Raw genomic sequence first — 26,380 nt, forward strand, 5'->3', positions numbered from 1 at the left:
AAGAAAGACGCAGAGAGATTTACCCTCCATCCCTCCTTCCCCCACTGAGCAGATAGAGGTCTGTTTGCCCAAGGACTTCAGCTTGTTAATTTTGAACAACTGTTTGTCCTCCTCTTGTTCCCCTTCCCTTGTGACACTCCTTGAGGCAAACATTTTCAATCAGCACTTGCAGAGCCACAATTCTAGCCTGTCATCATTGCTCCAACCGCAGAGCTGGTGAACAGGCTGAGCCCCACACAACACAAGCCAGGTCCAGCTGCTGAGTGAAGTGACTACAGGTTCTGTAGTCTACAGTGACAGGTACTACAGTAAGCAAAAGCATTTCAACCCTCCAAGTCCCTGACTGTGACACTCCAGACATAAGCATTATGGTAAAATCCTTTATCTAAAGATCTGACAGCCTGATGGGTCATATCTAGATGGAAGGAAAGGGCATGGCCAAAAATCAGTACCTGTGGTATCTAGGTACTCAGGTTAATGCCTGCTGCTCTGCTTGATTTCCTCTGTGGCTGATTTTAACACAGGCAGGCTGGTTACAGTGCAGCTCTGAGAGGGACACTAAAGGACAGACACTAAAATGGAGTGGGGAGGTGTGGTGGGTGAGCTCAGAGAAGCAGCATGAAGGAAAACACTAAGCAGAGAAGAAATGGAGGGGAATGTAAGCTGGGATATGAATGGAAGTGAGAGAATGTAAGGAAAAGGAAGATGAAAGAGAGGGCTGGAGCAAAGCTGAGGGGCATGTCCACTGTAATCACAAGGGCAGGTTAAACACCACATGTGCAGCCACCTGAGCCTTAACTGCAAGGTGCAGCAGCCACGCATGAAATGCAGCTGTCCATACTGAAGACTTACACAGGATTTGGTACTGCAGCCTCACAACAAGACAGCAGCAAAATAAAGCTCCTGCACGAACCCTATGCTCACATCTATCACAACTGGCCAGTTCAAAGGAGAGAAGGCACATCCTACAAAAATGTCACTGCCACAGGCACTCCTAGACCCCCCTCTGTGTCAGCAAGGAGTTGAGATCAACAGTATAGGACAAAGTTTGGAAAGCACCACCCTTTGATAACTTACCTTGATGGCAGTTCCTTCAAATTAAGGCTATCTATTCTGGAAACATGCCCTATCCTCCCATTCCCCTGTATGGCAATAAACTGCTGCTGATCATTCCATTTTGTTACCTTTTGAGAGACGCTGCATAAAAGTCCTCCTCATCTGACCTAGCTATGGAGCTGACCCTGGTGTATGCCCCAGCTCCCCCACAGCTTGTTCTCTGCTCCCCTGCCCAAGCCCAAGCCCCTCTGACCTTGCAGGGAGGAGGGCAGGGCCAGGACTTGTGCAGGACTTCTCAGCTCAGCATCCTGCCAGGGCAGGGATGTCAGTTTTCTAAGTGTCCTGTGGGTGCCACTCGTGTTCCAAGCACTCTGGCAGGGAGGTCTGTGCCAGCACCAAGCCTCTGCAGTGGGAGAGCTGATCTGCTGATCGTTCAGCTCCCTGCACTTCTCTGACATGCCCCTTGGAGAGACGTCTGCCCGACAACTTTGGGATCAGATGTCCCCTTACCGACTTGATAACATCAGGCCTTGGGGTTTTTTTCTTAATGGAAGTAAAATAATTCCATCTTTTTTTAAAAGCTGGACCCAGGCCGAGACTGTCGGAAGTAAAAATAGCCGAGTAGGCAGAGGCGACAGCACACAGAGTCAGGTTTAGTTTCTCTTTTATTTTCTGGGGACTAAAAATACCCCTAAAAGCTCTGTGAAGCTAAGCCCTGGCCAGTGGGAAATGCAGTCAAGGCCCAATATCAGCTGTCGTGTCAAATTACCAGCCTCACCTCACTTTCCATCGAGTCCTATCACATGGCCATGGATTGATAGGAACAGAAAGATCTATCTTGCCAAAAGAGCTAACAGAGGAGTCAAGCTACAGGGTTTGCATGGTACAATATGTGTCTAGACCAAGAAGGACACAACCAAAGGGAACACAGGGCAAGTACTGGCCAGGAAGCAAAAGCTCAGATTTTGCTGAGCTTCCCTGATACACTAGCCAGGTTCTGTGTCCACTGCCCACCTAATCCCTCAGCTGCAGTTTCCACACTGCTGTCCCAGGGTCTGAGCTGGGGTGGTGCTCTGTAGCTAGCAGAGCACCTGTCTCCAGGAGCTGCAGTACATTTGTTAGTACTGGCCAAGGAAGCCATCCTCCAGTGCCTTATAAGCCATTCTTGTGTCCTTATAAGCCAGTATCAGCTAAAAGCAGAGAAGAAAGGAAGGGAGAAGGGTTGTATCCAAAGTGTCTCCTACAAAGTTTCCCTCTTCCTTTCTGCTCAGAACTTCAGGAGAAACAATAGCAAGTGGTAATGGGATGAGTGAGACAGGAGGAAGCCTATCAAGGAAACAGAAACCAGAGATGACCATTAAGAGTCAGGTCTGCCAAGATGGAGAAAGAAATAGACTACAGTGAAAAGCATCTCTGCCTAACAGGAATGGAGAGGCTGCAAACTGACTAGGCTCTCTTCTGTTACTCAGACTCCAGCTCAGGAATGAGAAAAGATCCCTTTATACTATTAGGCTCTAACATTGCAGCAAGAAGAGGCCAGCCCCTAGAGAGTCTTTTGGTAGGTGACTGATGTGATTACCCAACTCATCTGAAATACAGGAAAGCACCTTGAGGGTCACAAATCAGCACCACCAGAAGGACCTAGTGACTAGCCTGGTGCAGGTGACCAAACCTGGAAATTACACTTGGAAAGAGAGGGGGAAGAACTATCCTGGGGATGAGGGGAAGTGGAGATGAAAATCCGTCTCCTGTGTTTCAAGAGCCTACAGAGAAATTAGATCAGGTCAAGTAGGATGCTGCAGCCTCTTCCACCTTTGATGGTTTCAGGGTTATGTTAGTCAGCTAGGAAAGTTTCTTCACTGTCAGGCTGACTGAAGAGTCCCTGGATGCAGAGAGACAGGTTAGCCCTGTGATACCTGATGATACCTGGTGCCAGAGGCTCCCAGATGCCTTGGAGCAGTGACACAAGGTGTCAGCTCCTCACACACAGGAACACAAGCAGCACGTCCCAAATGGTTGGTCCAAAGGATACAGAGACAGGTGGAACCCACACAGCTTCAGACCAGTCCTTCTCCTCTGCCAGTGGCAGCTGCATGGCTGCCAGCTCTGCAGGGCTGTCTGCAGCACCAGCCACTGCTGTCTCTCAAATGTACATCTTCCTTCCCCTGCTGAGCCCCTCTCACTTTACTCCCCCCACTTTGCTCCCTCTAGAAACTCAGGAATTAACAAGGCCTTCAAGGACAAATTTCAATGGAGCAGATTTTGGAACAGGTACAGGAGCATAAATATGGATCAAGAACAACAATTTTTTATAAGTGACAAATTGGAGAAGCCCCCACCACTACATGGAAAGAGGTCTACTTGTGATGGAGATCCACAGAGGACAGGAGTTAGACCCACCTACACAGCATGCTCTGCTTTGTCCGGCCTCTAACAGCAGCTCTGCTTGAGCCTTGAAGCATCTCCTCAAGTCCTCACCTCCACAGTGGCTTTTCTAATGCTAAGAACTACTGTCCATTTCTTATTGAATTCTTAAATTGGCACAGTTGTGCCAGGAAGTTCTGAATAAAGTTCCTCTCAGGATACCCTGCAGGTCAAGAGCTGGCACAGTCTTCAAAGGTGAGTCAGGGAAAGGGATTGAGAATCTCAGCAGAGCTGAGTCACTGGTGCACACAGGTTATCAGAGGCACATGCCCAAAGTTACTGTAGAACAGTGGGGGCATACATTCAGTCCCATCCCATTCTTGCTTACACTGAAGAATCTTACCTGCTGGGTTGTCAAAACTGCCTAAAAGCTTCTAGGAAAATGGCTGGGTTCTAAAAATCCCAGGATGGTTGTTGCAGTTTGTATCTGCTTCCTCTTTTCTGTTCATATTATAAGAGCACTAAGCACAGTTTTGGTGACAGAATACACAAAGTATTTATTATAAACCTATGTAGAGGTGATGCCTCTCTGAACCCATCTAGATGTATATTGATGGAACCTGGACTTCAATGTTTAAAAGAATGGAGATCTAGTTAGGTGTGGTAAGAACCACAAAATTCAAAATTAATGAGAGGAAACAAATTGAACAGATTCATAATCCATTAGATAAGGGAGAAGGTGTAGGGATGGTCCTGGATGTGCCATTTTTATGTCCAGAAAACAGACACCAAGTGCACTCAGTCCAATGTACAATTTGTGAACAGTCCATCTGCTGGAAGCCTCCCCTTTGGAGAACTACCATCAACCTGCCAAAGGCAGCACATGCTCTCTGTCACAACTCAGCTCCAGCCACATTGCAAATGCTCAATTTATGCCTTGGAAAATAGTTGGGTGTGGAAGATAGAGTCATCAAGATGCCACTCACTGCTCCCAGAGATCCCATTTCAAAGGACAGGGGGTTGCCTGTCTGTTTATAAGCACAAAGATATTTTAGAGAAAGAAAAATCATTTTTTCATTCTCGTTTTTCATTTGGGTACCTCCAATAGTGATATATCTGGCAGCGGCTGGAGGCAGAATACTCTATAAATACAGAGTCACTAAATTGCACACAGCAGCAACCTGATCGGGGCTACCTTTTAATTTCCTGACATGAGCTGGCCACTAACCCAATTACCCAGGGTCCCCGGAGGAGCCCTCATCCTTCCCAGGAAGCACAAAGCAGGAGCCCAAGCATATTGCAGGGATGTCAGCTGAGCTTTCACTGAAATCAAATATCTTTTTGAGAACACATGGTCTGGAAGCGGGAATGGGGGCAGGAGGGAGAGGCTGCTGGAAGCACTTTGCTCCATTGAGAGATTCTTTCACTTGAAAACAGAAATTAAACACCCTCCATTTGGTTACATTGCTGAAAAGGAGTGCTGCTCTTGATTCAGTTATCTGGAGTTTCATAGAAGATGAAGGCAAAGTTGTAAGTGGAAGCGGTTTGAAGTGGCCAGTGCTTGGAATCCCTTGCTCAGATACGACATGACCGCATCAAATTTACAACATCACACAGCCATGTCTGTCCAGGATGACAGATTTGATTCCTTGTGAAAAATTTATGACATCAGCAGCTGGTAAGGGAAACTGAAGAGTTAGGAATAAATACCAGGGCAATTTCACTGAGTACAGGGTTTCTTAATCAGCCAGGGTCTTGAAGAGGAAATGCATTTAAGAGACAGCTGCTTCTGAAATTTGGAGATTACAGTCTCACCGTCTTGCAAGTGGGGATCACCTCCAGCATTCACAGAGATGCAGCACTAGATAACATAAGGGTTACCAGGTTATTGCAAGTTTCTGGGAGGCAGGGTATTCCCAAAGACACCAGGGAGAGGAAGGAAAAGGGAGCAGAAAGATGAGCTGAATGAACTTTATGACTCTTTTCTGTACACTTCTCTTGCCCATTTCACTGCCTGGTGCTGCAGTGTCAGTATCCACACATTCCAGCAAACTTTACATCAGAAATTATATTAGACAGATAGGAGTCCTATCCAAGAGCTTGGGAGATTTGTAGCAAAGCATTTGGGTTCCCTGTTGAATTCAATTTTTGAATGTTCTCTAGCACTTCTTATTGAAATGCATTGGGAGCAAAGGAACAAAACCGGGGCAAGGAATGGTTGTACCTGAGCTTACTACAGCATAACAGTTTTGGGAGGAAAGAGAGCCATACAGATGAGATAAATCACATGTCTTTACTGGATAATTGCCTAACTTCTCCCTTGCTGTTAAAAAGCCTCCCTTTTGTGCATCCAGATCAAGATTACATATTCTCTACCTTCCTTCCTTTTATTTGTAGACTTCACCCTCACCACACAAGGGTGATTCCTGAGAGCCAGGAGACAAGGCCTGAGGACAACTTACCTTCAAAGACATTCAGAGTGGGGTAAAACACTTCATACAGGACAGGTTTCCTATCTGAGGAACCCCACTCCTGCTTTTAGCACGTGCAGTGCATGTACTCCTGCAAACTCCTATCTTCTACTTTCTGAAATAAGGTATACCTGGTCTATCACTGGACACATCCCCAGGGCCCTTTCAGTCTTTGCTCTCTTTCTTGGAAGCCAGTCAGTGATGTCTGCAAGAAATTCGGCAGAAGCCACTCATACATCCCAGAAAGTTGCACTTAGTCATGAGCAGGACTCTGAGGAGACAAGTCTTAGCACTGGCAGGGAGCAGAGGACAACTTCAGCAACATAACATACATTTTCCATTAAGAAGGAAAATAAGACTCAAAGGCTGGGGGAATAATCAATGGCATTTCAATGCCTGGATGAGATTTTTTTACAGACATTTTCTTTGCTGTGTGGTTTTCTGCTGTGATGTGACACAATTCCATGTGCATGCACTTCATGAAAAGCATTTCATGACCCAGCTTTGCTTTCTTTTCAGAACTGTTTATGCTCTACTTGAGTCTCTGCAGATGTGCCAGGACAGAACAGGGAACAACACAGCTTTAGAAACAATACAATCCTGTGAAGAAAAAGTTCTGCAGAACTCCCACAAGAGAAAGGGCCAAACAGCCAGACAACAGCCAGTCTATTCTCTTTGGTGTGGCATGGTTTGATATGTCTGATACTCATTTCCAGCCAAAGATGAGTTCTATAATGAGAGGCCTTGATTCATTGCAATTCACCTGTTATCCCCATCCCTCTTCTGATGATCTCAGATCATTTCCCTTTCATGGGCAGTACTGCATTTATGTGAAGAGGTTTTTGCAGCAGGAGACTGCAGGGGTGGTTTCTGTGAGAAGACATCAGAAACTGCCCCTATGTTCACTCCAGACAGCTCCAAAATGGACCCACCACTGCCCAAAGCTCAGCAATGCTGGTGGTGCCTCCGTGATAACAAATTCAACAAGGGGTAGAAGCTGAGACAGAGGCACGAGAAAATACAGAAGAAACAGGCCCACAGATACCAAGGTCAGAGAAGAGGAGTTGCCACAGAATCTGGAGGACCTGGGGTGCCCCAGGTTCAGAGAGGCAGCAGAGGTGTGGAGGGCAAAGTTGTGAGGTCATGTTTAACCAGCCAATCAATGTCCAAGATGAAACCTCTAAGCCCACATACACAAGCATTGTGCCATCTGAAATTACATCTGCCTCTTGAAGACAAACAAATTGCTGTACAACAGAAACGTTATGGGTGGCTACAGCATGAATGGCAAGGGTATATTCGTCCTAAAACTGACAAGGTATACTGAGTTTTTAAAAGGGTTCTAAGCAGCCAAACTGCTGAAATTTCTCAGTCTATCATTCCAGAAATTCAGGAAGGTCTAGATCTACTCTGTAGGGCCCACAGTTAAAGAACTACACTTAGTCATTGGAGGCCCAAGAGAGACAGCAACGGGAGCAAAGAGAGGCCGTGGGCTGGACAAAGCCCAGGATTCCCAGCTCTGCACAATGCCTCTCCTCTGCAAGTTGCAGGGCACACTTTTCCTGCACTGGCCATCCCCCCCCACCAGACATAATCTTCCCCATTTGGGGTGAGCAGTGTTACTGGTTTCCCTGATTTTTGCAGAGCAGAGGGACATGCAATTCTACTGGACAAAGCTGTGAAGATGCCCATCTCCACTGCCTGCAGGCTGGTGGTGCAGCAAGGCAAAGAGCAGCAGAGCACAGATTTTCTGGGGACAGTGCATCCCTACATGAACACCGGGACTGGAATCTGCTGGAATGCTGGACTTGAGATTCAGCAGGTTCCTGTAGAGCCTGCAAGGCTAATTAATGCTCCCTGGGGGCACACTCCAGATGGAAGAGGAAAGTGAGAGACAGACAGCCAGACAGGCCAACACTTCAGACATTTGAGCCAGCTGGGCTCCGTGGGCAGAGCTTTCTGCTTGCCACTTTCCCCAGTGAGTCTTGCCTGCTCTGCAGCACCACACCAGGAGAACCTGAGACAGCAAAGCTCTGGTGTCCGTACAGTTCCCTTGTTGCAGTACATTGATCAGAGCTCTCTTAAAGAAAGTGGCCTGGATATCTGAGACACCTATTGATTGCTCCACTGGCTCTCGTCCTGCCCTGATCCTCATTCACTCGGCATTGCCTGAATAACCTGCACGTCTATGTCAGGGCCAGTCTCCCTGGATCTTAAAGGGCTACATTCACAGCTTTCTGCCCAGCTGCAGCCTACGCAGGGAGAAGAGATGTCTGGTGACCCTTATATACAGTCTCCAAGTGGAGGATTCAAGTCTCCTGTAGCATCAAGGTGAGCATTTCAAGTGCAAAGCAGACCTTGAAGTCACGGTTATTTGTTTTTTGCCATTTTTGAGTACTGTTGCCTTCTGCTTCTAGAACAAGGTAACGCCACATGCCCAGCAGGCAGGAGAATGGCATCATGTATGGCAACAATAATCAGGAAAATGAGAAGAAATCATGAAGCCCTTAACTAATTACTAATGGAATATCATATTCTTCTTGAGCAAAAGCATAGTTTCTTTACCCAGAAACATCCCCGCTGAGTTACAAGCCCAGTGGCCTGCCCAAGGACATCAAAGGGAAAACTGAAGAGAAGACCTGATTTCTAGATCTTGCCTTTAACCAAAAGACTGCTTTCCTCCAAACTTTTGATAATCAAGCAGGACAAAGAACCATCAAGAGACATCTTGTCCTAATGAGAGTTTGGAGACTGCAGAATAGGCTCTCTGGAGAAACCAAAACATCAGGGATTCTTAAAAACAGTTAAACAACTAGAATGGTACAGTTGGGAACACTCGTGCCTTGGCAGAGAAAAGGGATGGATGAGCTAACAGGATGACAGATCAGAGATGGAAAAGACCATTGAACCTTTTCTAATCTGAAATCCCTTGTCAATTCTGCATTTTGAGCAATTCAAACAATTATAGATTTGTTCTTTCTAGAAACTCTTGGCTCTGTGGAGACCAAATTGTGTGACACCATTTTTCTCCCTTCTTGGATTTGGCTTTTAAAGATGTGTATTGATTGAATTCTGTATACTAATACTTTGTGCTTCCACCAAGCTTCACATAAAGTTAACTAATTGGTCCTCACAATTATTTTGCAAAGCAAAGCAGTATGACCCTCATTTCTCAGCTAGGGATACTGAGCAAAAGAAAGAAAAAAAGATGCCTGCCCAACATCACTTGACCACTCTCTGTTAGGACACAGAACCCCTATTTGCAGATTGCTAGGGTAGTCTCCTCTGCTCTTCTTGATATTATCATGTGCTCCTCTGCTCTTTTTGATATTATCATGTGCTCTTGTATCCCATTGCTATCAATAAATCTTTATGCTGTATTTTCCACAGCTCTAAATATTATGGGCAGGATCATAGATACACTAACATCAATAGCAAACCACCCTTCCCCAGTGACTTTAATGATGCCTGATCAATCCCTATATGAATAACTAAATACACTTCAGCACAAAAGCAGCCATAGAGTCAAATTTCAGTTTGCCACGGGTAGTATCCCACAGGGTTTGGGAGCTCAGGCACAGCACAGTGTGAGTGAATTTACACTGCTTTCCAGACTAACTCTGGGCTGGAAGGAGTTAACTGTTTTCACAGAACTTGGAGGCCAAGACATAAACCCTTCACAGGACCCTGCTCTGAACAGTGCTGAACTCCCAGAAGTGGAAGCAGAGATGCCCTGAGCACACAGCCAGCACACCAGCACTGCCTCCTGTGACTGCTCCCCCAGCTGCCAGCTCCAAGAGGCTCAACTGCTCAGAAGCAGGACAGCACAGACACTGGCAGCCAGCAAGCCTGAACCTGTGCAGCTGCTCTGCAGAATGCCTGGAGCCACTACAGGCGTTTAAGGTTGTTTTGTGGGATTCATATGAATAGGCTACAGTGCATTAACAACCTGCACTGCCACTAAAGCCAGTGTCACCAGTGTATATTGGCTTTAGTGGATAGTGGGATACATCCCCTCCCTGAACTACCACATGAAGAGAAGCAGGTTTCCAGTGGTCTCTAACTACAAAGTAGGTGCCTCCCTCCCAGTAGGAGATCAAGATGCTCTGAGTCTACCACCTCTACACCTAGGTCAGGAAGGGCCGAACTGCAGAAGCTTGCATCTCCTCCTGTGGTAACTGGTATGCTCTAGAAGAAAGATATTTAACCACAGAAACTACATATCCATCAAAGAACAAAATGGGTTTAATGTCTAATCCACATTCTTAACAACACTGGCTGCCATCAACCTGCCTCTCAAAAAATGAGAGAGCTCTAGTGAGAAGCAATACACACTCAACTGACATTGTACAATTTACTACCAGCTGCTGTGATGTTATGACCTGGAAGAAAGTTGTATGCTGGCATCTTGGCTCCAGCATACAGGACTCATGCATAACCACAGCCAGCAGCTGTTTCTTGTGGTTAAGCTGAGGGGATCTCGCTCTGCTGGCAGAGTGATGCAGAGGGCTATGTGCAGTGCTTCTCCTTCCTTCCCCTCCTCCCCTCATTGCCTTTCCCAGAGGGACCCAAGGGAAACAAACCTTTAAAGCCAATCCATAAGAATGTGTTTAATTGCCACTGAATTCCCTGTGGTTCCTCTTGAATGGACAAGGATTGAAAAGGGGGGTGTGGGAGGAAAAACAGCACAGGAGAGAAGCTGAACACTGCTCAAAAAGTGCTGAACAGATCAATAGGCTGAGCAAAACACAGACTGAGTATGCAGGGCAGAGGACCCACAGCTCCCAGACAAACCTGCGCTACCAACCATCTTCAGAAAGTCTCCTGAGTGGTAATGCAGGCAGACTTTCATTGCACACTGTGCCACAGCTACGCATTAACTCCATCCTTCCCTTATGAAGAGCTGCCAACCTAGCAATGAGAGCCTCTCCTCCTCAACACCAAAAAATTACTAGAGTGCAAGAAGAGAAACATCCTCCAGCCCAGGGTTCCTTTGGGAAAGGAAAGAGTCTGGCACCACCAGTTTCCAGTTGTTTAATAACAGAGCATGAGAGCACTGACTAGAACCACTGTCCTCTCGGGACTGCCTTCTTGGTCACTGCCCATCCTGACTCTCTAACAAAGCCTGTAGAAAGACACATTCAGAAACACAAAGAGGCCAAGCATGTAGTTAGCCGGGGAGATTCTGTAATGTCTGGAATCCCAGGCACTGTCGAGACAGAGAAAAATTTTCATTCTGTCTGTCTTACCTTCTTTTAGCATCCCCACTTTGAGGCATTTCATGAAGCGACAGGCCTGACAGGACTTGCGCCTCCGTTTCGTGATCTCACACTCATTGGTGGCCGGGCAGCTGTACTCAATATTCCCTGAAAGCAAACACAGACATGGTCACCCAGGAATCATGCTCTCCCCATGGATGCAGGGACAGTCTGCAGTGCCCAGATATTTCCACCACCATCAGTCTGTAAATGTTGCATGTTTGCTCATTCACTTACACACACATCCTCTGGGACTCTACCCTGCTGACCCAGCCAAGGGGATGACTGCAGTGCTGGGCTTTCAGGCACGTGTCCTCCAGGCACGTTGTCATCTCTTATGCTGCACCCCTTGAAACCTGCGCTGCTCCCTGAAGTCCAGAGGTGAGAGTGGGAGCAGTTCAGACATTACTAGAATTTCCCTTGCTGCCAGTCTTGCTCCATGACTGTGGGACAGATGTCACCTGCGCTTTCTTGTCCTGCTTGGTAACCAGGGAGCTCAGGGACAGCATTTTCTCCTTTGCTTCCTCCTGCCAGCTGGCATACTACAGGTAGCAGGGAAGCAATAGGTCTGCATTGAGAAAGGTGGGTAACATGTCCTGCAAAATGAACATGAGTTCTCTGTGCAATCTTTACATTTTTACTTTATTAGTCCTTGTGCACCTGCTCTCATCCTCTGCATAGGATTCTTTCCCTCTTCCCATTTTCCTCATTCCCTTTTATTTATGATCACCCTTCAACACTGCCTATAAGACAAAATGAGAAAGAAGCATCCCAAATTTATTTCTAATCACATCGCATTTTATTATAAGCCAAAATACAACCAAAACATGGATGCAAGGATCTGATAAAAGGGTGTAAGTGGAATTATGCTGGATCACAGTGTAAGGCAACAATTATTTAGTACTAGAAGACAACAAACAGAATCCTGCAATTCACTTTGAGCTGATGTTTCTGAAGAGGGCTGGGCAATGTTTGCTGTGGAGCTGGACTGGAAATCTAAACTTGGCACTGATGCATTGACAATGACAATACATTTAAGGCAGTCTAGCTACTGGTAAATCAGGCAGGACTGAAAAAGGTACCTAAGCTCTACATGAGTGGAACAATAGAAAAGCTGGTTTAATGATTTAGAGTAGGAAACTGAGGTTTGAGAGTTCAATCAGACCTGTAGGGAGAAGTGTAGGTAAGAGCTGAGAGAATACACAATATGGACTTTGTATAGCATCAGATTAGAAGTATACTTTACAGTTTAGTAATACTGGGACAAGACTTGATTTCTATTCCTACTTTTGTAATGTTTTTTTTTTTTATTTTGGGCAAGACCATTCCCTCCTCTAAATAAAGATCAACAATATGAAACATATCAATCTCTGGAGGTGGTAAATAGACCTTGGGGTTCACTAAGCTATTGGAAAGCCCCCTAGATTTCTGAGTGGAAAAACAGAGCACGGAATCAAAATAAAGAAAGCACCCTTTGATTCATCTCATTATTCTTGGCCCATGCTGAGTGAAACTCCAGGAGCACACAACCACCAAAGCCTAAAGGTGGTCAGCCTACTAGCTATAAAGATTCTTCCTCTCACTTCTTGTTTTGTCATAAGACTTGCAACTTCCCCCTAAGCTTCAGCCCAGCCACCCCATTCCTCTCACCACTGCTCATCTGCCCCCAAATGCAGTTTGTCAGCAAGAACAGAGTGTGCTGCACAAGTTGCTTCCACTCAGGCTGTATTTCGTCATTGTGCAGCATCTGAATTTAAATAGCCAGCCACGTATCAACATTCTCAGCTGGAAATTGAGATTCAAGCTAGATCTCAAGGTAATAAACCAATTCCTGTTCTAGACACAGAGCTCCAGCACATTACAGACCCATGAGTAGGGTGGCCTTGATCTCATGATCAGATGCTTGCTGTGCCCCACACAGGAAGGAACAGAGCAGAAGCAAACCTGAGAAAAATCTCAGACACAGTCACACAGTCTCACTTTTTTTTGCCCTTTGTTTGAATGCCAACCTTTCTCACCAAAGACGTGATCAGAGCTCTGGAGAGATGCTAGATTTCATGTTTTGTGGTCCAAAAGCCAAAAATTTGCCCCCTAACACACTGCACTACAGTAGGGACACTGAGCCTTTATAGCAGTGGGAGACAGTGACAGCTCTCATCTGGAAGCTCAAGGTCCCTCCACAGTGTCAAGCAGATCCCCAGGCTTCTCCATGCCTCTATTCCCTGGATCCTTTGGCAAGCATAGACTGGAAAGAGTCTACAAATCCTACACCACAACTAAATGGGAGTGTGTGAGAGATGTGTAGGTACTGGTTACCACATACACACTCCCTGTGCAGCTCGAACAAGCAGCTCCCAAACACACGTCTGTGCTGGGATCGTGATTGCTAAAGGAGCCCCAGAGGAGCCTAAGCACTGGGAGCTTTATATCAGGCCCCAAAAGAGGCTGTGCACTGCAGAGATTGAGAGCCACAGCTGGGGGCAATGCCTGCCATTACTGCAGAAAGCAGGGGCATCACTAGGGAAGGCACATCAGCATTACCCAAGCAGAACTCGATCAGAAAAAACCCTCTCGTTTCCAAAGTTTACCAGAGTTCTCGGATTTTTTTTTTTTTTTTTGTGTCTCAATTTCTTTTATGGGTCCTGGGGCTGGATGCCAGCACAGTGAGTTGCTCACAGCTCCCTGTAATTTCTGTAAGTGCCCTGTGATAAAGTGATGAGATTAACTCATCGAAATTCCAACAGCCTCCCAGTGGCTGGCAGTCACATCACCAGCCCAGCTGCCAGCACAGGGGCCTCAGAGAGAGCCTCCCTTCACTGCAGCAGCTGGGGATGCTGCAAAGTCCTGCAGAAGAGTGTCAGCACACAAAGGTGCACACAGACATGGACAACTCTGTATGCAACTGCAAAACGTGAGTCAAGTCTCTGTGTGTCATGAAAAGTAGATTATGTGCCGCAGAAGAAAGGCGGGGGGGGAAGGGGATAATTCAATAGACAAGACCTTGCTTTGAGCTGTTGCTTATTAGAGAGATTTCCTTTACTTAGAAAATATTTACATTTGATCTTAAAAAATGGTAGAACCTCAGCGAAGCCACGGCACAAGATTTACCTTGAAAATGGCTTCAAAAATCAAGTGGTAGGTGAACAGATCAGAGTTTGGATTTCTTCTAAGCCCTCATATATCACCTTGTAGGTCAAATCACTTCCTCACCATGTCCTAGTTGACTCATCTGCAAAATGAAATGAACACCAAACCTACCTTCTGGAGAGATTGTGAGTCTTTATTCAATAAGGTGTAACTGTACTTTAAAGCCCTTAGATGAGAGATGCTACAAAACAGCAAAGGACTGTTAAAGTGATAGATCATGCTTCTTTATGCTGGAGAACTGCAAAACTATCCTATTGTCTGCAAAATTAGACCTCTGACTGTTAAACAATTTGGAACATATTTTCTAGTGCACATATAATTAGTAGTACTCGAAAATTGTACACCAAAACTTCAAGAGACCCTATATTCACCCCACCTCTCTGGAACAGGATGGACTGGGAAGACAAGAATGCCTCCCTGAGCTTGGGGAGCATAGAAAAATCCCACCCATCTCCTGCTTAAATTAGGGATAGGGTTCTCAGGAGAACAGAGCTTGAAATTAGTACAGCACTGGGGACACAAGCTACTCCCTGCTTACTGGTTCTACCTTTCTAGAAAGCCTTTCTGCAAGGAAACTCAGGAAAGACTGGATAAAAATAGCCAATAAAGTCCTTAAATAATTTTCAGCTTCTGATTGCTGAAAAAAGCCCATCTTGCTTTTTCTTGCTTCTTCTTCATTGCTCTTCACTTCAATTAGTCCTTCTAGCTGAGGCATCACAGCTCAAGCCTTGGTGTGAGGAGAGGTATTTTGTGAAAATCAGAGGAATATCTCTCAGTGACATGCATGAGGTAAGAAGGGTTATTTTTTAAGCCTCAGCTTCCAAAGAAAAGGATTCAAATGATGCTACAAGGAAAACAGGATACATATAGGTGTAACACCAGCACTGTTTGCCTCCTCAGGGTGGCACATCTGCCTCCTGCTCACAAAGAAGGCTTGGACATTTCACAAAAACTCACTCAAATCAGCCTCCTTCTTGCATAAGCATGCAGGATGGGGGTTCTGGGGCTCCCTATCAGCAGCAAATTTGTCTATAGGGTTTCAGGCACAGAAATATTTTACAGAACTTCCACAGAAAAGATCCTTCTGCACAGAGCTCACTGTGCAGATGTACTGAAGCAAACAGAAAACACTAGGTTAATGGAGCTGAGGTTGCACTGAAGATGGTTTTTTAAATTCAACTGAGCTGTGAACAGTAAGCAGCAGTCGTGCCAGATCATGAAATACTGCACTTTCCCTGGGTAAGCTTTAGAAGTTTTTGGAAAGCTGTGAACTCCCACCTGAAAAGTAGCAGGCACATTTCTGAGAAGGACAGATGGACAGGACAGTTCCCAGCTGATGTGGCTGCTACTGTAGGGACACAAAACCTCCTTTGTGAGTGTGGATTGTAACACTCTCCTGCTCAGGAAAACCTCTGTCAACCACTCCTCTTCCTAGGAGCCACTCCAAGCACCACAACAAGAACCAGAAAGCCCTAGAAGACTTTATCACAAGCCTGTTATAAATCCCCACAAGTCTTCTGAGCTGCATTATCCACCTTTTAAGCCCCTTATTGGTGTAAAGGAATCCCAACACAGCAGTTCTGTTGCTACACTCAGCTTGAAGCTGCAAGACTCAAGCTGCAAATTCTCAAATGCAGGCACTTTGCCTAACACTATTTTCCTATCCAGGAGTTGATGGTAAATGTGTCTCTTTGAATCTCCAATGTTTTGCTGAGCTTTAAGTTTTTATTTTATAATAATGGGTCATTTTAGAAATAGCCTTTATTTTCACAATTTGAAGATGAAAAATAGATGCAAGGTACTCATAGTCATGAGTATATTGAATAATAAAGGACCCATATAATAACACAGCACTATTATTAGATAATATTCAAAGTAGGCAAAACTACCTACTAGTTGTAACAGTTTATGAACAAAAGAGAATGACAATATATTTGACTGATACACAATGCTCTCCTTACTGACCAAACTATTAAGAGAAGGAATAGACTTTGATTGAGAATTTCTATCCCGTAAAAAATCCAGTATTTGCCTTTGTCTAAATTTGGATGAAAGTATTTGTTAGGATTTCCATGAAACAGAAATTAAAAAAGCTTTTATTTATAAACATCCAAAACTATGTTTTATGTAACAGACCCATTCCTTTACATTCGACCAGTATGAAATCTTCCGTTTCAAATCAGACTTCTCTTGAGCACCAATGGCAGCACACTTAAATGTGTCTGAAATCAGATTCTCTCCTATCTGCACTAGATTGCACATCCCACAACATTCACAGTCAGGTGAGGTAAATGCAAACTGCTACTAGAATATAATTCTGTGAAACAGTACAATGATAGAGAAACAGGATTAAAATTTTGTCAGCCTAGCTGAGACTGAAAATGCTTCAGGACAGTTTAGGATTTCTGACTGCTTCAAAGCACGGGAATTACAATCCTGGGGTTCAAAATATCATGTTCAGAGAGAAAGACCTGCAGCCCAGGGATGTGTTCTCTCATCTCACCTCAGGTTTTCATTTTTCTGTCTCAAGCATTGCCAACACTGCAAAGTGGAAATGCCACACCGGTTTCCAGGCCTTGATCCTTGGGCAATGTAACACAACACAAGAAAGGACAGAGGTGGGATAGGTTAAGGGTGTGTTGGGTGATCCTGTCTTCCTGTCCTAGCTCAGGAAAACCAAACACTCCATTTCAGCTAGAAGGTAATCAATGGTTTGGATTCTCCTGCCTTCTTTTTTTTCTCCTATCATCAAAATTTTTCTTGAGGAATCTGACTTGATAAAAATTCCACTTTTCTTTGGAAAAATCCTACTGACAGAAAACTCCCACACAGCAATGTTAGTGACCTCAGAGATATTCAGCCATGTCCGTGCTGGCTCTCACTCTATCTTCTCCCCATCATTTGAAAAGCAGCAGCCCTTGTGCTGTCCATGACAACCTGGCCTCACCTGGCCAAGTGAAAGTCAGCTGCAAAAAAGCCATCATGCTTAAAGAAGGTCTGCAGCTTGGATGTCACTTCTTCCTGCTGCTGCTAGAGCAGCAGAGGGAGTCAAAAGGCTGTTGCAAGATACTCTTGCCTCAAGATATGCAGGTTTTATGTGAGTTAATGCAGCTTAAAAAACTGTAATAGGCATGGGGTAATTTGTAGTAGGGGGAGAGGGCAGGGCTAGTTGGCAGTGGGACTTGATGTGAAGCTCTGCTTCATGATCAGGGGTATCTAGATAGGGCAGCAGTAGTTTAGTAATACAGCACAGATTTAGACCCATTTTATGGCAGCATGCACATGTAAGGCCAGCAGAGTAAGTACTGTCATAGTATTCATTAGTTTTTCACCTGTCAATACTCAAGCACAGAGAAGTGAAGTGGCTTGTCCAAGACCACAAAAGCCTGATGATGAATTTACCTATTCCATCTCTTGAGCATCTGGGAAGTCCTGGGGTCATTGCTCCACCTCAGTGCTCAAACCATTGAGTTAATGCCACTCCCACATACTGAATCATGGCAAGATTTTGGTACTAGGATACTGGGAAAGCAATTATACAACATACACATCTGCATCCTTTCTGCAAAGCCTACGTCAGTGCTGGATGAAGATGTTTCACTTTGTCTGTTAGATGCTTCAAACAGCTACTGAATACAATAAAGTTGCAGGATAAACACCTTTTGGAAATGCTCTTGCCACTTGCCTCCTCTTTCCTTTGATCCTTAAATCCTTTCCTCTGCACACCCAGGGCTATACTTGGATATCACTCCCACAGCAGCAGAGCCCTGGGAACAGTGCATTTTCTTGACTCTACCAAACTCTGCAGACCTGTTTGCTGCCCACTTCCCTGGGCTCAGTCTTCAGCTCCATAGCTGAAATTGCTCACCCTCAGGCACAGCACACTTGAATCTCTCTGAGGAATAAAAGCATTTTGGTACCTCAGTTGCCAGCCCAGGCTGATGACAGGGTGAGAGAAGTTTCCACTTACTCCTTTATCCCCCCGTCTGCTACATGTTAACAGGCAATCAATTAGGGAACCACAGGGAGAAAGAATATGGCTCTGCTAGGGAAAGGAAGATGGAGGGAAGCACTCTCCCCTGTTGGGATTCAGTCAGCTGGCATATCACCTGGCTGATACAGGCTCCATGCGCTGCTACCATGCATTATTTACTTTTGAAGAGTTTTCAGAAAGTTCCTATGTCTTTTTCTTCTTCTCAAGATCTCTTCTGCTCTGCCACAGAGGTCCTCCAGTATCACTTCCATGAAGGGTTAATTATCTGGTCTTTCCCTGCATTAGAAGACACCAGGACTTTGCTTCAGAGTGCTACCCTGTCCCTGCTTGAGCACCTGAATGTGCCTAAAAGAAACACTAGGAAGGGTCCAAGGGCTGGAGAAGGGATGGAGTCAGTGCTGACAGAAATGCAAGTAAAAGTTCACATCCAATCACGGAGATTCAGCAATGACAAATCACAGAAACCCTTCCAGGGAACAGGCCAATGCCCTAGATATGGCCATGGTGTAATAAAGAAGGAAGTATCAGTGAGGCAGAGTAATTATTTCCACAGCTAGATTTCCACATTAAGGAGAGATATCTGAAATCTATGAAAACAAGATAGATATAGTGACTTTTGCAGAGACCTGGGATAAAATTCACCCTGTACTGCTCAAGAGTTGAACATCCCCAGCAACATAGTGTAATCAGTTCCATTCAATTAATAAAGTGAGTGGTCTCTCCACACGTGCATTTCTTTCATTTCACACAGGGCAAGGAAGTATTGATGTGGTGGACTAACCCCAGCCAGCAGCCAAGTACATGCACAGCTGCCTGCTAGCTGTAGAGCTGCCTTCAGTCAGCATTCCATATTTGGGCAAACCCAATACACTTCCCACTGGCAGGTGAATGATCCTGTCCTTTTTCCAGTTAGTGGAGGAAATAAAGGAGGAAATCTGTACATCCAGGCATGTTTGCTCACATGGGCCATGTGTATATAAGTATACCCAAGCATCCACGTATATTGGAAGTTGTTTGGATGCACTCCTGCTTTTGATTAAATTGTAGCTGCACACGTGCACATCTGCGAGCACACTTTTGGCAGTCAGGACACAGCCATGCTCCTCATATGTGAATTATACATGAAGGAGCAACACACTGCAATTCATCTACACATGCGTGCATTGAGGTTTTCAAAATCACCTGAGGAATTGCTCATCCTAAGTGAGGCTGACAAAAACTTCATCTTCTTCAGTGCCTAGTTTTTTTAATCTTCAAAGAATATGCATCTTAATGAAAAAGGTTGGTGAAACTGGAAAAGGAGAAAAAGACTGACAATCACAAAAGTTCTCTGTCCAGATTTGTGCTGAGGTTTGTACGGAGTTCATTGCTACATATCAGGACTAGTAGGACAGTAGAATTTCTCTACTTTTGTAATGCTGGAGCTTTCACCTCAAGGTACAGATATGACTACATAAATTCCATCTCTTGGCAGAAGCATCTACTCTTCAAATGGGCCTTAAAACACCACTAGAAGGCAAAGCACTTCCTGTCCAGGCCTTACTCCACTAGCTGCCACATTCTCATAGTATCAGTGCCACTAGCAGAGGCAGGAAGATCCACTAGTCCAGATACCCAGATCTGGTAGCCAGTCAGGCATGGAATTTAGCAAAGGTTCCTACCATCACATAGTCTAACTCCATGTCCATGTTGATTTGGAAGAACCAGAACTGAGCAGGAGGTGAGAGGAAGCATACAAAAGGATGGAAGGTTAGGTGCATTACATTCATTCTCCCTTTCCCCCTTTTATATGACACCGCAGTCTCAGCAAGGTCTGGGGCCATGTCCCTTTATTTCTATGGAGTGAATGCCTCAGTTCCCACCATACCTTGAATAGTCCTCTTGAAGAAGGCTTTACACGCCTCGCAGGAAGCCACGCCGTAGTGGTACCCCGAGGCGATGTCCCCGCACACCAGGCACAGCCGCTTGGGGATGGCGTTGAGCATGTACTCGCACTTGGTGGGCGAGTCCTCCATGATGGCGCTGGCGCAGTCGTCGTAGCGCTTGCGGCAGGACGCGCCGCCGATGCCCGTGCCATTGAACATGGGTGGCGAGTCCAGGCCATTGGGGTGGCCCCCCATGGCCATCCCGTAGCCACCGCTGGCGTCGGAGGAGCCGCTTGGGCTGTGGTGGCTGATGGCGTCAATGCCGGAAGATGGGCTTGAGGGCTCGGTCTTGATGAAGGACCCACAGCTGGAGGAGAGGTGCCGCTCCTCCGTGGCCATTCTGCCGAGCAGCCTGCGGGGAGAGAGCAAAGCACTCAGCAACCGCCTGGCCAAACCCCATTCCAGGTTTACTCAAAAGAGAGCCCTCCTTTTGCCACCTCAGTCCAACTCCAGTTGGCTCGGGCAGTTCAACCCCATGCAGGCTCTTCTTGAGGAATATCAGTACAACTGACTAAGACCAGCCCACCTGCTCCCCACAGACTCACACTAGAGTAAAGACAAAGCTCTTTGTGTAGATCATAATTTCAGGCTCTTCACAGGCTGCAGTGCTGGGAAGGAGCATGAGTGCTGATGAAGCACAGTCTACCCAGAGCACCATCTACCCTGAGACAGCAGAAAGAAACAAGCTTCCCTGTGGCAGAGCAGCTGAAAAAGGTGTTTGGTAGAGAAAGCGCTGTCCTAGCTTTATGCAAAAGGTTCAGTAGCATGCTCTGCAGAAAGGACCTGCTCAGACTGGATTTTCATTTTTTCATTTGTAATACAGAAGTCTTTGATTAATTTTCAAGTTTGACTCCTTCTCTCACCATATCTCACCCTTTACCCTGCCCTGCTGCACTATCATCACTAAAAAAGGAGCTTCAAAACAGAAGAAAAAATCATCAGCTCAAAAAATCATCTGCTTAATCTTAAATCTTAATCTTTCTTCTATTTACTAGTATTGAGCTTTTGCATGGCCACACAAATTCCCACTTCTTAAAGAGGGGTTATACTCTAAAATTTATGGAAAGACCATCACCATTTCAGTTCAGGAAACAACTTTTAAAGCATTTTGTATTTATTTTAGTCACAGATAGTCTTATTCCTTTTAAAAGTGTTCAGTCTTTTTTTGGAAGACTGCTAAATGTTATGATATTTACAGCAATGAGTTTCAGGGATTACTTGTGTGGTGTATGAACAAATCCCAGTTTTATTTACCTATAATATATTCACAGTCTGTCAGGATCCCTGAACATCTCCTGACTCTCCTTCTCAGGAAATGTAGTTTTGCCATGTTCTCCTCATTCAGATCTTCATTATCTATATGATTGCTCTCCATGCAGAAGATTTTGCAGATCTCTTATCTGCTTCATCATCCATCTCTGAACTTCCTCTAGTCTAGCTATTTCTGTTCAGTCCAGAACAGAGTTCAATGAGCCAGCACCTCAGCAGCATGGAACTGGCACTGCTCCATCACTTCTCCAGCTGAAGGTCTGGACAGTAGTCAAGGCAAAGGCACGCCATTACCTAGTGACGTTACAATATTTTCAAAGTTATTTTCAGTCTACATATTATGCAACTCCTTGCACTGTTTGCTTTTTTCCCCTCTTTAAATGAAAACCTGAATTGTTACCATTTCTTCAACAAACAGTATTAGGAAGTTACTTAGTACAACACTCCATCTTATTCCTGAGTTGCTGCAGTTAATTTAGAATCCATTAAGATGAATGAAAAAATCAAATTAACCCTTCCGGTGTGCAATGTTTTGCAGTAGTCAACGGTGTATTTCATGTGTTACTATGCTGTGCAGGCCACACACCCAGCTTTATTAGGATCCTCTGGAGTTCTTTACTCTTCCTTGGTAATTTGATTTCATCTGCAGTCTCATTGTTCACCCACTTCCCAGATCATTAACACATGGATCAAACACCACAATACTGATCTTTGTGGGTAATGCATGTTAACCTTTATCATGCTGAAAATTGACTTCTCTTTCTTTTCTGAGTAGGGTCTTTGACACCTTTTAATTGATAATAGTATTAACCTGAGAGGTTAAATTTTCCCTTCAGCAAGACAATTTGTCAAAGGCTTTAAGAAAAACTAAACATGCATTTTCCTGATGACATGGCAAAGAATTCTGACTGACCTGAGATGCTTGACTTTTCTTCTTGGAACCTCTGCTTGTTTAAAGTTTCCACACCATGGTCATGTGGGTAATTTCTATTTCAGCCCATTTACCTGGTATTTGTGGCAACTCCTTCTGCCAAGGATTCAAATCCATCAGGGGACAGGACAAAACATTCTGTGAATCAGCAAAGCTGGAGTGCACACTTTTATGTATCACATCTGTGAGTCTGATGATAGGAGTATAGATGTTTGATATGCAGTAAATTCACAGTCCTGCATCCTTATGATCTCATTTGACCTAAGTATCTCCTAATTTTCCCTTCTCTGTTTCATCCTCAAAGTTTGACCTCATCTCCTATCTCTGGGATCGATCAGCCAAGTTTGTTTTTTGGCAAGACTGTTGACCTTGAGAATATGGGCAGGCATCTCACGTTCCTCAGCTGCTTTGCCTGGTGTTACTTGAGAGGAATCCAGGGTTTGGGCCCTCTCAGAGACGGTGTGATGAGTTGATAAATGCCCATGCTTTGCCCAGAGGGCCACAATGAACTAGAGGTCATGGAGCAGTTACAGAAATCACTGCAGGTGCATCCATCTCTATTCCCACAGGGCACCTAGACATATTGCAGATTTGGTCCAACGACAGCTGACCGTGTGAAGGAAGATGAAACTTTGCTAGATGAGATCTTAGCATCTCACAGCAAAGCTGAAACCTGCTGTGTGGGCTCTGGAACCTCTCCCTACTTGAGAAGTGCATCTGTGGTAAAGAAATGAAGATCACTGGACACAGCAACATGAGATAAAGGTTAAAATGGAAGGCAAGATAACCATAAAAGACTGTTCTGCACTGTGGAACTCCACAGTAAGAGGAGCTGGAGTTGTAATTTTCAAGACAGACAGAGGAAAGCACTATGAAACAGGAATGATAGGGAGATGAGCTGTACTGGCAGATTCCATCAGTGGAGCCCAAATCCCAACTTCTGTTACTTAAATAGCCCGACATTCACAGATGACCTCAAGAGCGCTTACCAAGGTACTTTCCTTCAGTGGAGAGAAAACAAAAATAAAAACAAAACAAAATGAAGATGATATAAATTTTAGAAAAAGGAGAAGAAGAAAAAGAAAAAGGAGAAGAAGAAAAAGAAAAAAAGAAAAAAAGAAAAAGAAAAAGAAAAAGAAAAAGAAAAAGAAAAAGAAAAAGAAAAAGAAAAAGAAAAAGAAAAAGAAAAAGAAAAAGAAAAAGAAAAAGAAAAAGAAAAAGAAAAAGAAAAAGAAAAAGAAAAAGAAAAAGAAAAAGAAAAAGAAAAAGAACCTGGGGAAACAAGGAGCCTTCTTCCCCCAAGGCATGCGAACAGTGAGTATTTGAGGGTGAATCAAGAAACAAGCCCCTACATCCTTTCAACTGAGGACCCTCCTGTTCCCTTCCAGCAGGCAGCAGTACATAGCAAGTTCTGGTTGGATGTGAATGCACGCTTGAGAGCTAAAGCCCTTAACACGAAGATAGATCAAAGATTACAGCTAAGGTGACTCCAGCCATTCCAGAGCATGTACTTTTCTTTTCTGGCTTCTGACTTTCTGCAAGTCTCATGGAGATCCCGTGCTGATTTTCAAACAGTCAGAGTGTCCCCTGGCAATGAGACACAACATCTTGAACTTCAAGAAGAACAGCTAAATGTTTTTTGCAAAGAGTTCAAAGTGATGAACAGCCATTTTGCTTGGCTCCAGTTACCTTAATAGGAATGTAAAAGGAGAGAGACTTGATCCAACTCTCCTCCGTGCTGGCACAGGAAACTCCGTTACTATTTCTGTGCCCATGTAACAGGCTTAGAGGTTCTAAACATTTCGTTCTTTTCACCTTTCCTCATCATAGGTCATTCCTTCTAATCCCTTTAGCATCTTTGTGGTCCTTCTCTGGATTTGTTCCAACTTCCCTGGGTCTCTGTTGCAGCAAGGTGCCCTGAACTGCACAGTGCAATGCTGCAGCACTACAGGGGAGAGTCACTCTGGAAAGCACACAGCCAGGAAGACATATGGACCAACGGAGCAGTAGCTTTGCCAGACATCAGGATGCACATCAGCTCACACAATTTGATAGCCTGTCTCACTGGGACCTCTCTGAACACAACCTGCTTTGGCCACTGTGCTTTGCACAACATGAAATTTGGAGATTCTCCTTGTTCCAAAGTAGACCCAGTACCATCTTTGAATTACATAGTGCTAATTATCACTTGTTTTAACAAAGCCCGTTCACAATGATCATTTTTCAGCCTTTTTTCCTACACTGCTTTTTTTTTAGTATTTTTTGGTTCTGTCATCTGCAAATTTGAGAGTGATCACTTTTACGTTCCTTCCAGGTCACCAATGAGTATTTACAGTCAAAGCATTGTCCTTTTGGACATCATCTTTGCAGAAGGATAAAGAATATCTCTAACCCTTCTGTTTACACTCTGTCATTTAATCCATTATTCATTTCACAGGATTTGTATCAAAACCAATTTGATCTAATTTCCCTAATAAGATTTTGCACGGCTTTGTGTCAAAAGCCCATGCATGGTCCAGAGTCAGTCTATTCACTGCATTCCTTTTGCCCACTAATTATCTAATTGCATCAAGACAGGTTATTGTCTGCTGTACTCCTGTTTCATAAACCCACTGCTGTTTATCACTAACAGTGTTCTTAGCCTTTATGTGCTCATAACTGCCCTCAGAGGAGTGTGCTCTGACCTCAGTGATTCTGGATGTAAACACACAAGTTTAGACCAAGACAAGACTGTGCTTTAGGTTTTTATCCATCAGCGTTCTCTCCTTTGGGCAGCAATGTTGGTTAATATTACAAGTTTCCTCAATTCTTCTCCAGCCTTTCATCTTTTGCTGTTTCTCTGCAATGGTTGGTATTTAGCCATTAAAGGCTTATGAGTTTAATGATCTTTTGAGAACAACAGCAATAATAAGAGAGGGAAAGATTACTAGATAAGGAAGAACAAAAAGGGACAGAAGACTGGAGTTATAAAATTAAGGCAGTTGTACCCCTGATTCTCATTCTTTTAAACATTAAGGATTACAAGTTTGGGATTGATGCAGGTAAGGCTATTTTATTGCACATCCTTCTGGGTTATTTTTGCCTGAAATAGTAATTTGTACCTACATTCAGCTCTTTACCCCACTTATGGATTTGTGGGGTAGTACAATAATTCAGTAGTCTTTATGTATAAGTGAGAAAAAAAATGTCCATCACTCACACCTGCTTAGCAGGACAGCCAGAACACCCAGCTTTGTAACAGAAGGTAACTTCTCCCCTCCAGGGGAAATTTTTATCAGCTAAAGGTATAGACAATTCAGTAACTTAATACCATCTGAGCACTGAAGTTCTCATGCAAACATAAGTATTTGACCTTCTACATTCTCCAAGTACCACTTGCTATTCCAAAACTGGATCAAAAAAAGTTTAGTGACAACACTGCTAAGCTTCCTTAGTGCCTGAAACCTCATCTTCAATAGGAAATGCAAGGATAGATCAGTTCTATACTCCAGTTTCCTGAAGAAAGTAAGGAATGGGCATACGTTCTGCCATGTAGTCCAGCCCCTACACCAGTATTTTCTGGATTAGTCATTAAGTCACCAACTCAGCATGTTGGAGATTTTCCACAAAAAGACTGAAATTATTATTAAAATGGGTACTGAAATACAGCTGTAGAACTAGTATCAGCTTATGGAGGGGAGAAATAGAAAACACTCAGGCCCTCCTTAGGAAAAATCTTCCCTATTCTGGGCACAGTGAGAAACATAAAAGGTCAGAAATGAACTTCTTTTTGGATGACTCTCACACTGGATATGGATTCCATACAGAATGAAATCTTGGTTTTCTGAAGTTCCTAAAACTTTCCTTTTCTAAAAGTTTCCTAAACTGGAAAACCCTGCAGAAAAGATGCCTGTAGAGCTTGTGTCTTCCAGGAGCCATATGGCTGTACTTGCGGAACTGTACTTCAGTTCTGAAGTCCTCACAAT

General features: G+C 44.4%; 1 protein-coding gene across 3 annotated transcripts in view; it reads right to left on the bottom strand.

Annotated features, from left to right (window-relative positions):
* Positions 1-26,380, bottom strand: part of ESRRB (estrogen related receptor beta) — a 126,450-nt gene that overhangs the window by 20,022 nt on the left and 80,048 nt on the right. For all 3 annotated transcript variants that reach the window (XM_063160240.1, XM_063160241.1, XM_063160239.1), the window contains exons 2-3: positions 20,158-20,567; positions 11,141-11,257 (exon numbers count right to left, since the gene is read on the bottom strand). In XM_063160240.1, coding sequence (XP_063016310.1) covers positions 11,141-11,257; positions 20,158-20,567 — 527 coding nt within the window. The remainder of the gene's footprint in view (positions 1-11,140; positions 11,258-20,157; positions 20,568-26,380) is intronic.

This window comes from Melospiza melodia, chromosome 6 (assembly GCF_035770615.1).
Source record: "Melospiza melodia melodia isolate bMelMel2 chromosome 6, bMelMel2.pri, whole genome shotgun sequence".
Taxonomy (NCBI): Eukaryota; Metazoa; Chordata; class Aves; order Passeriformes; family Passerellidae; genus Melospiza; species Melospiza melodia.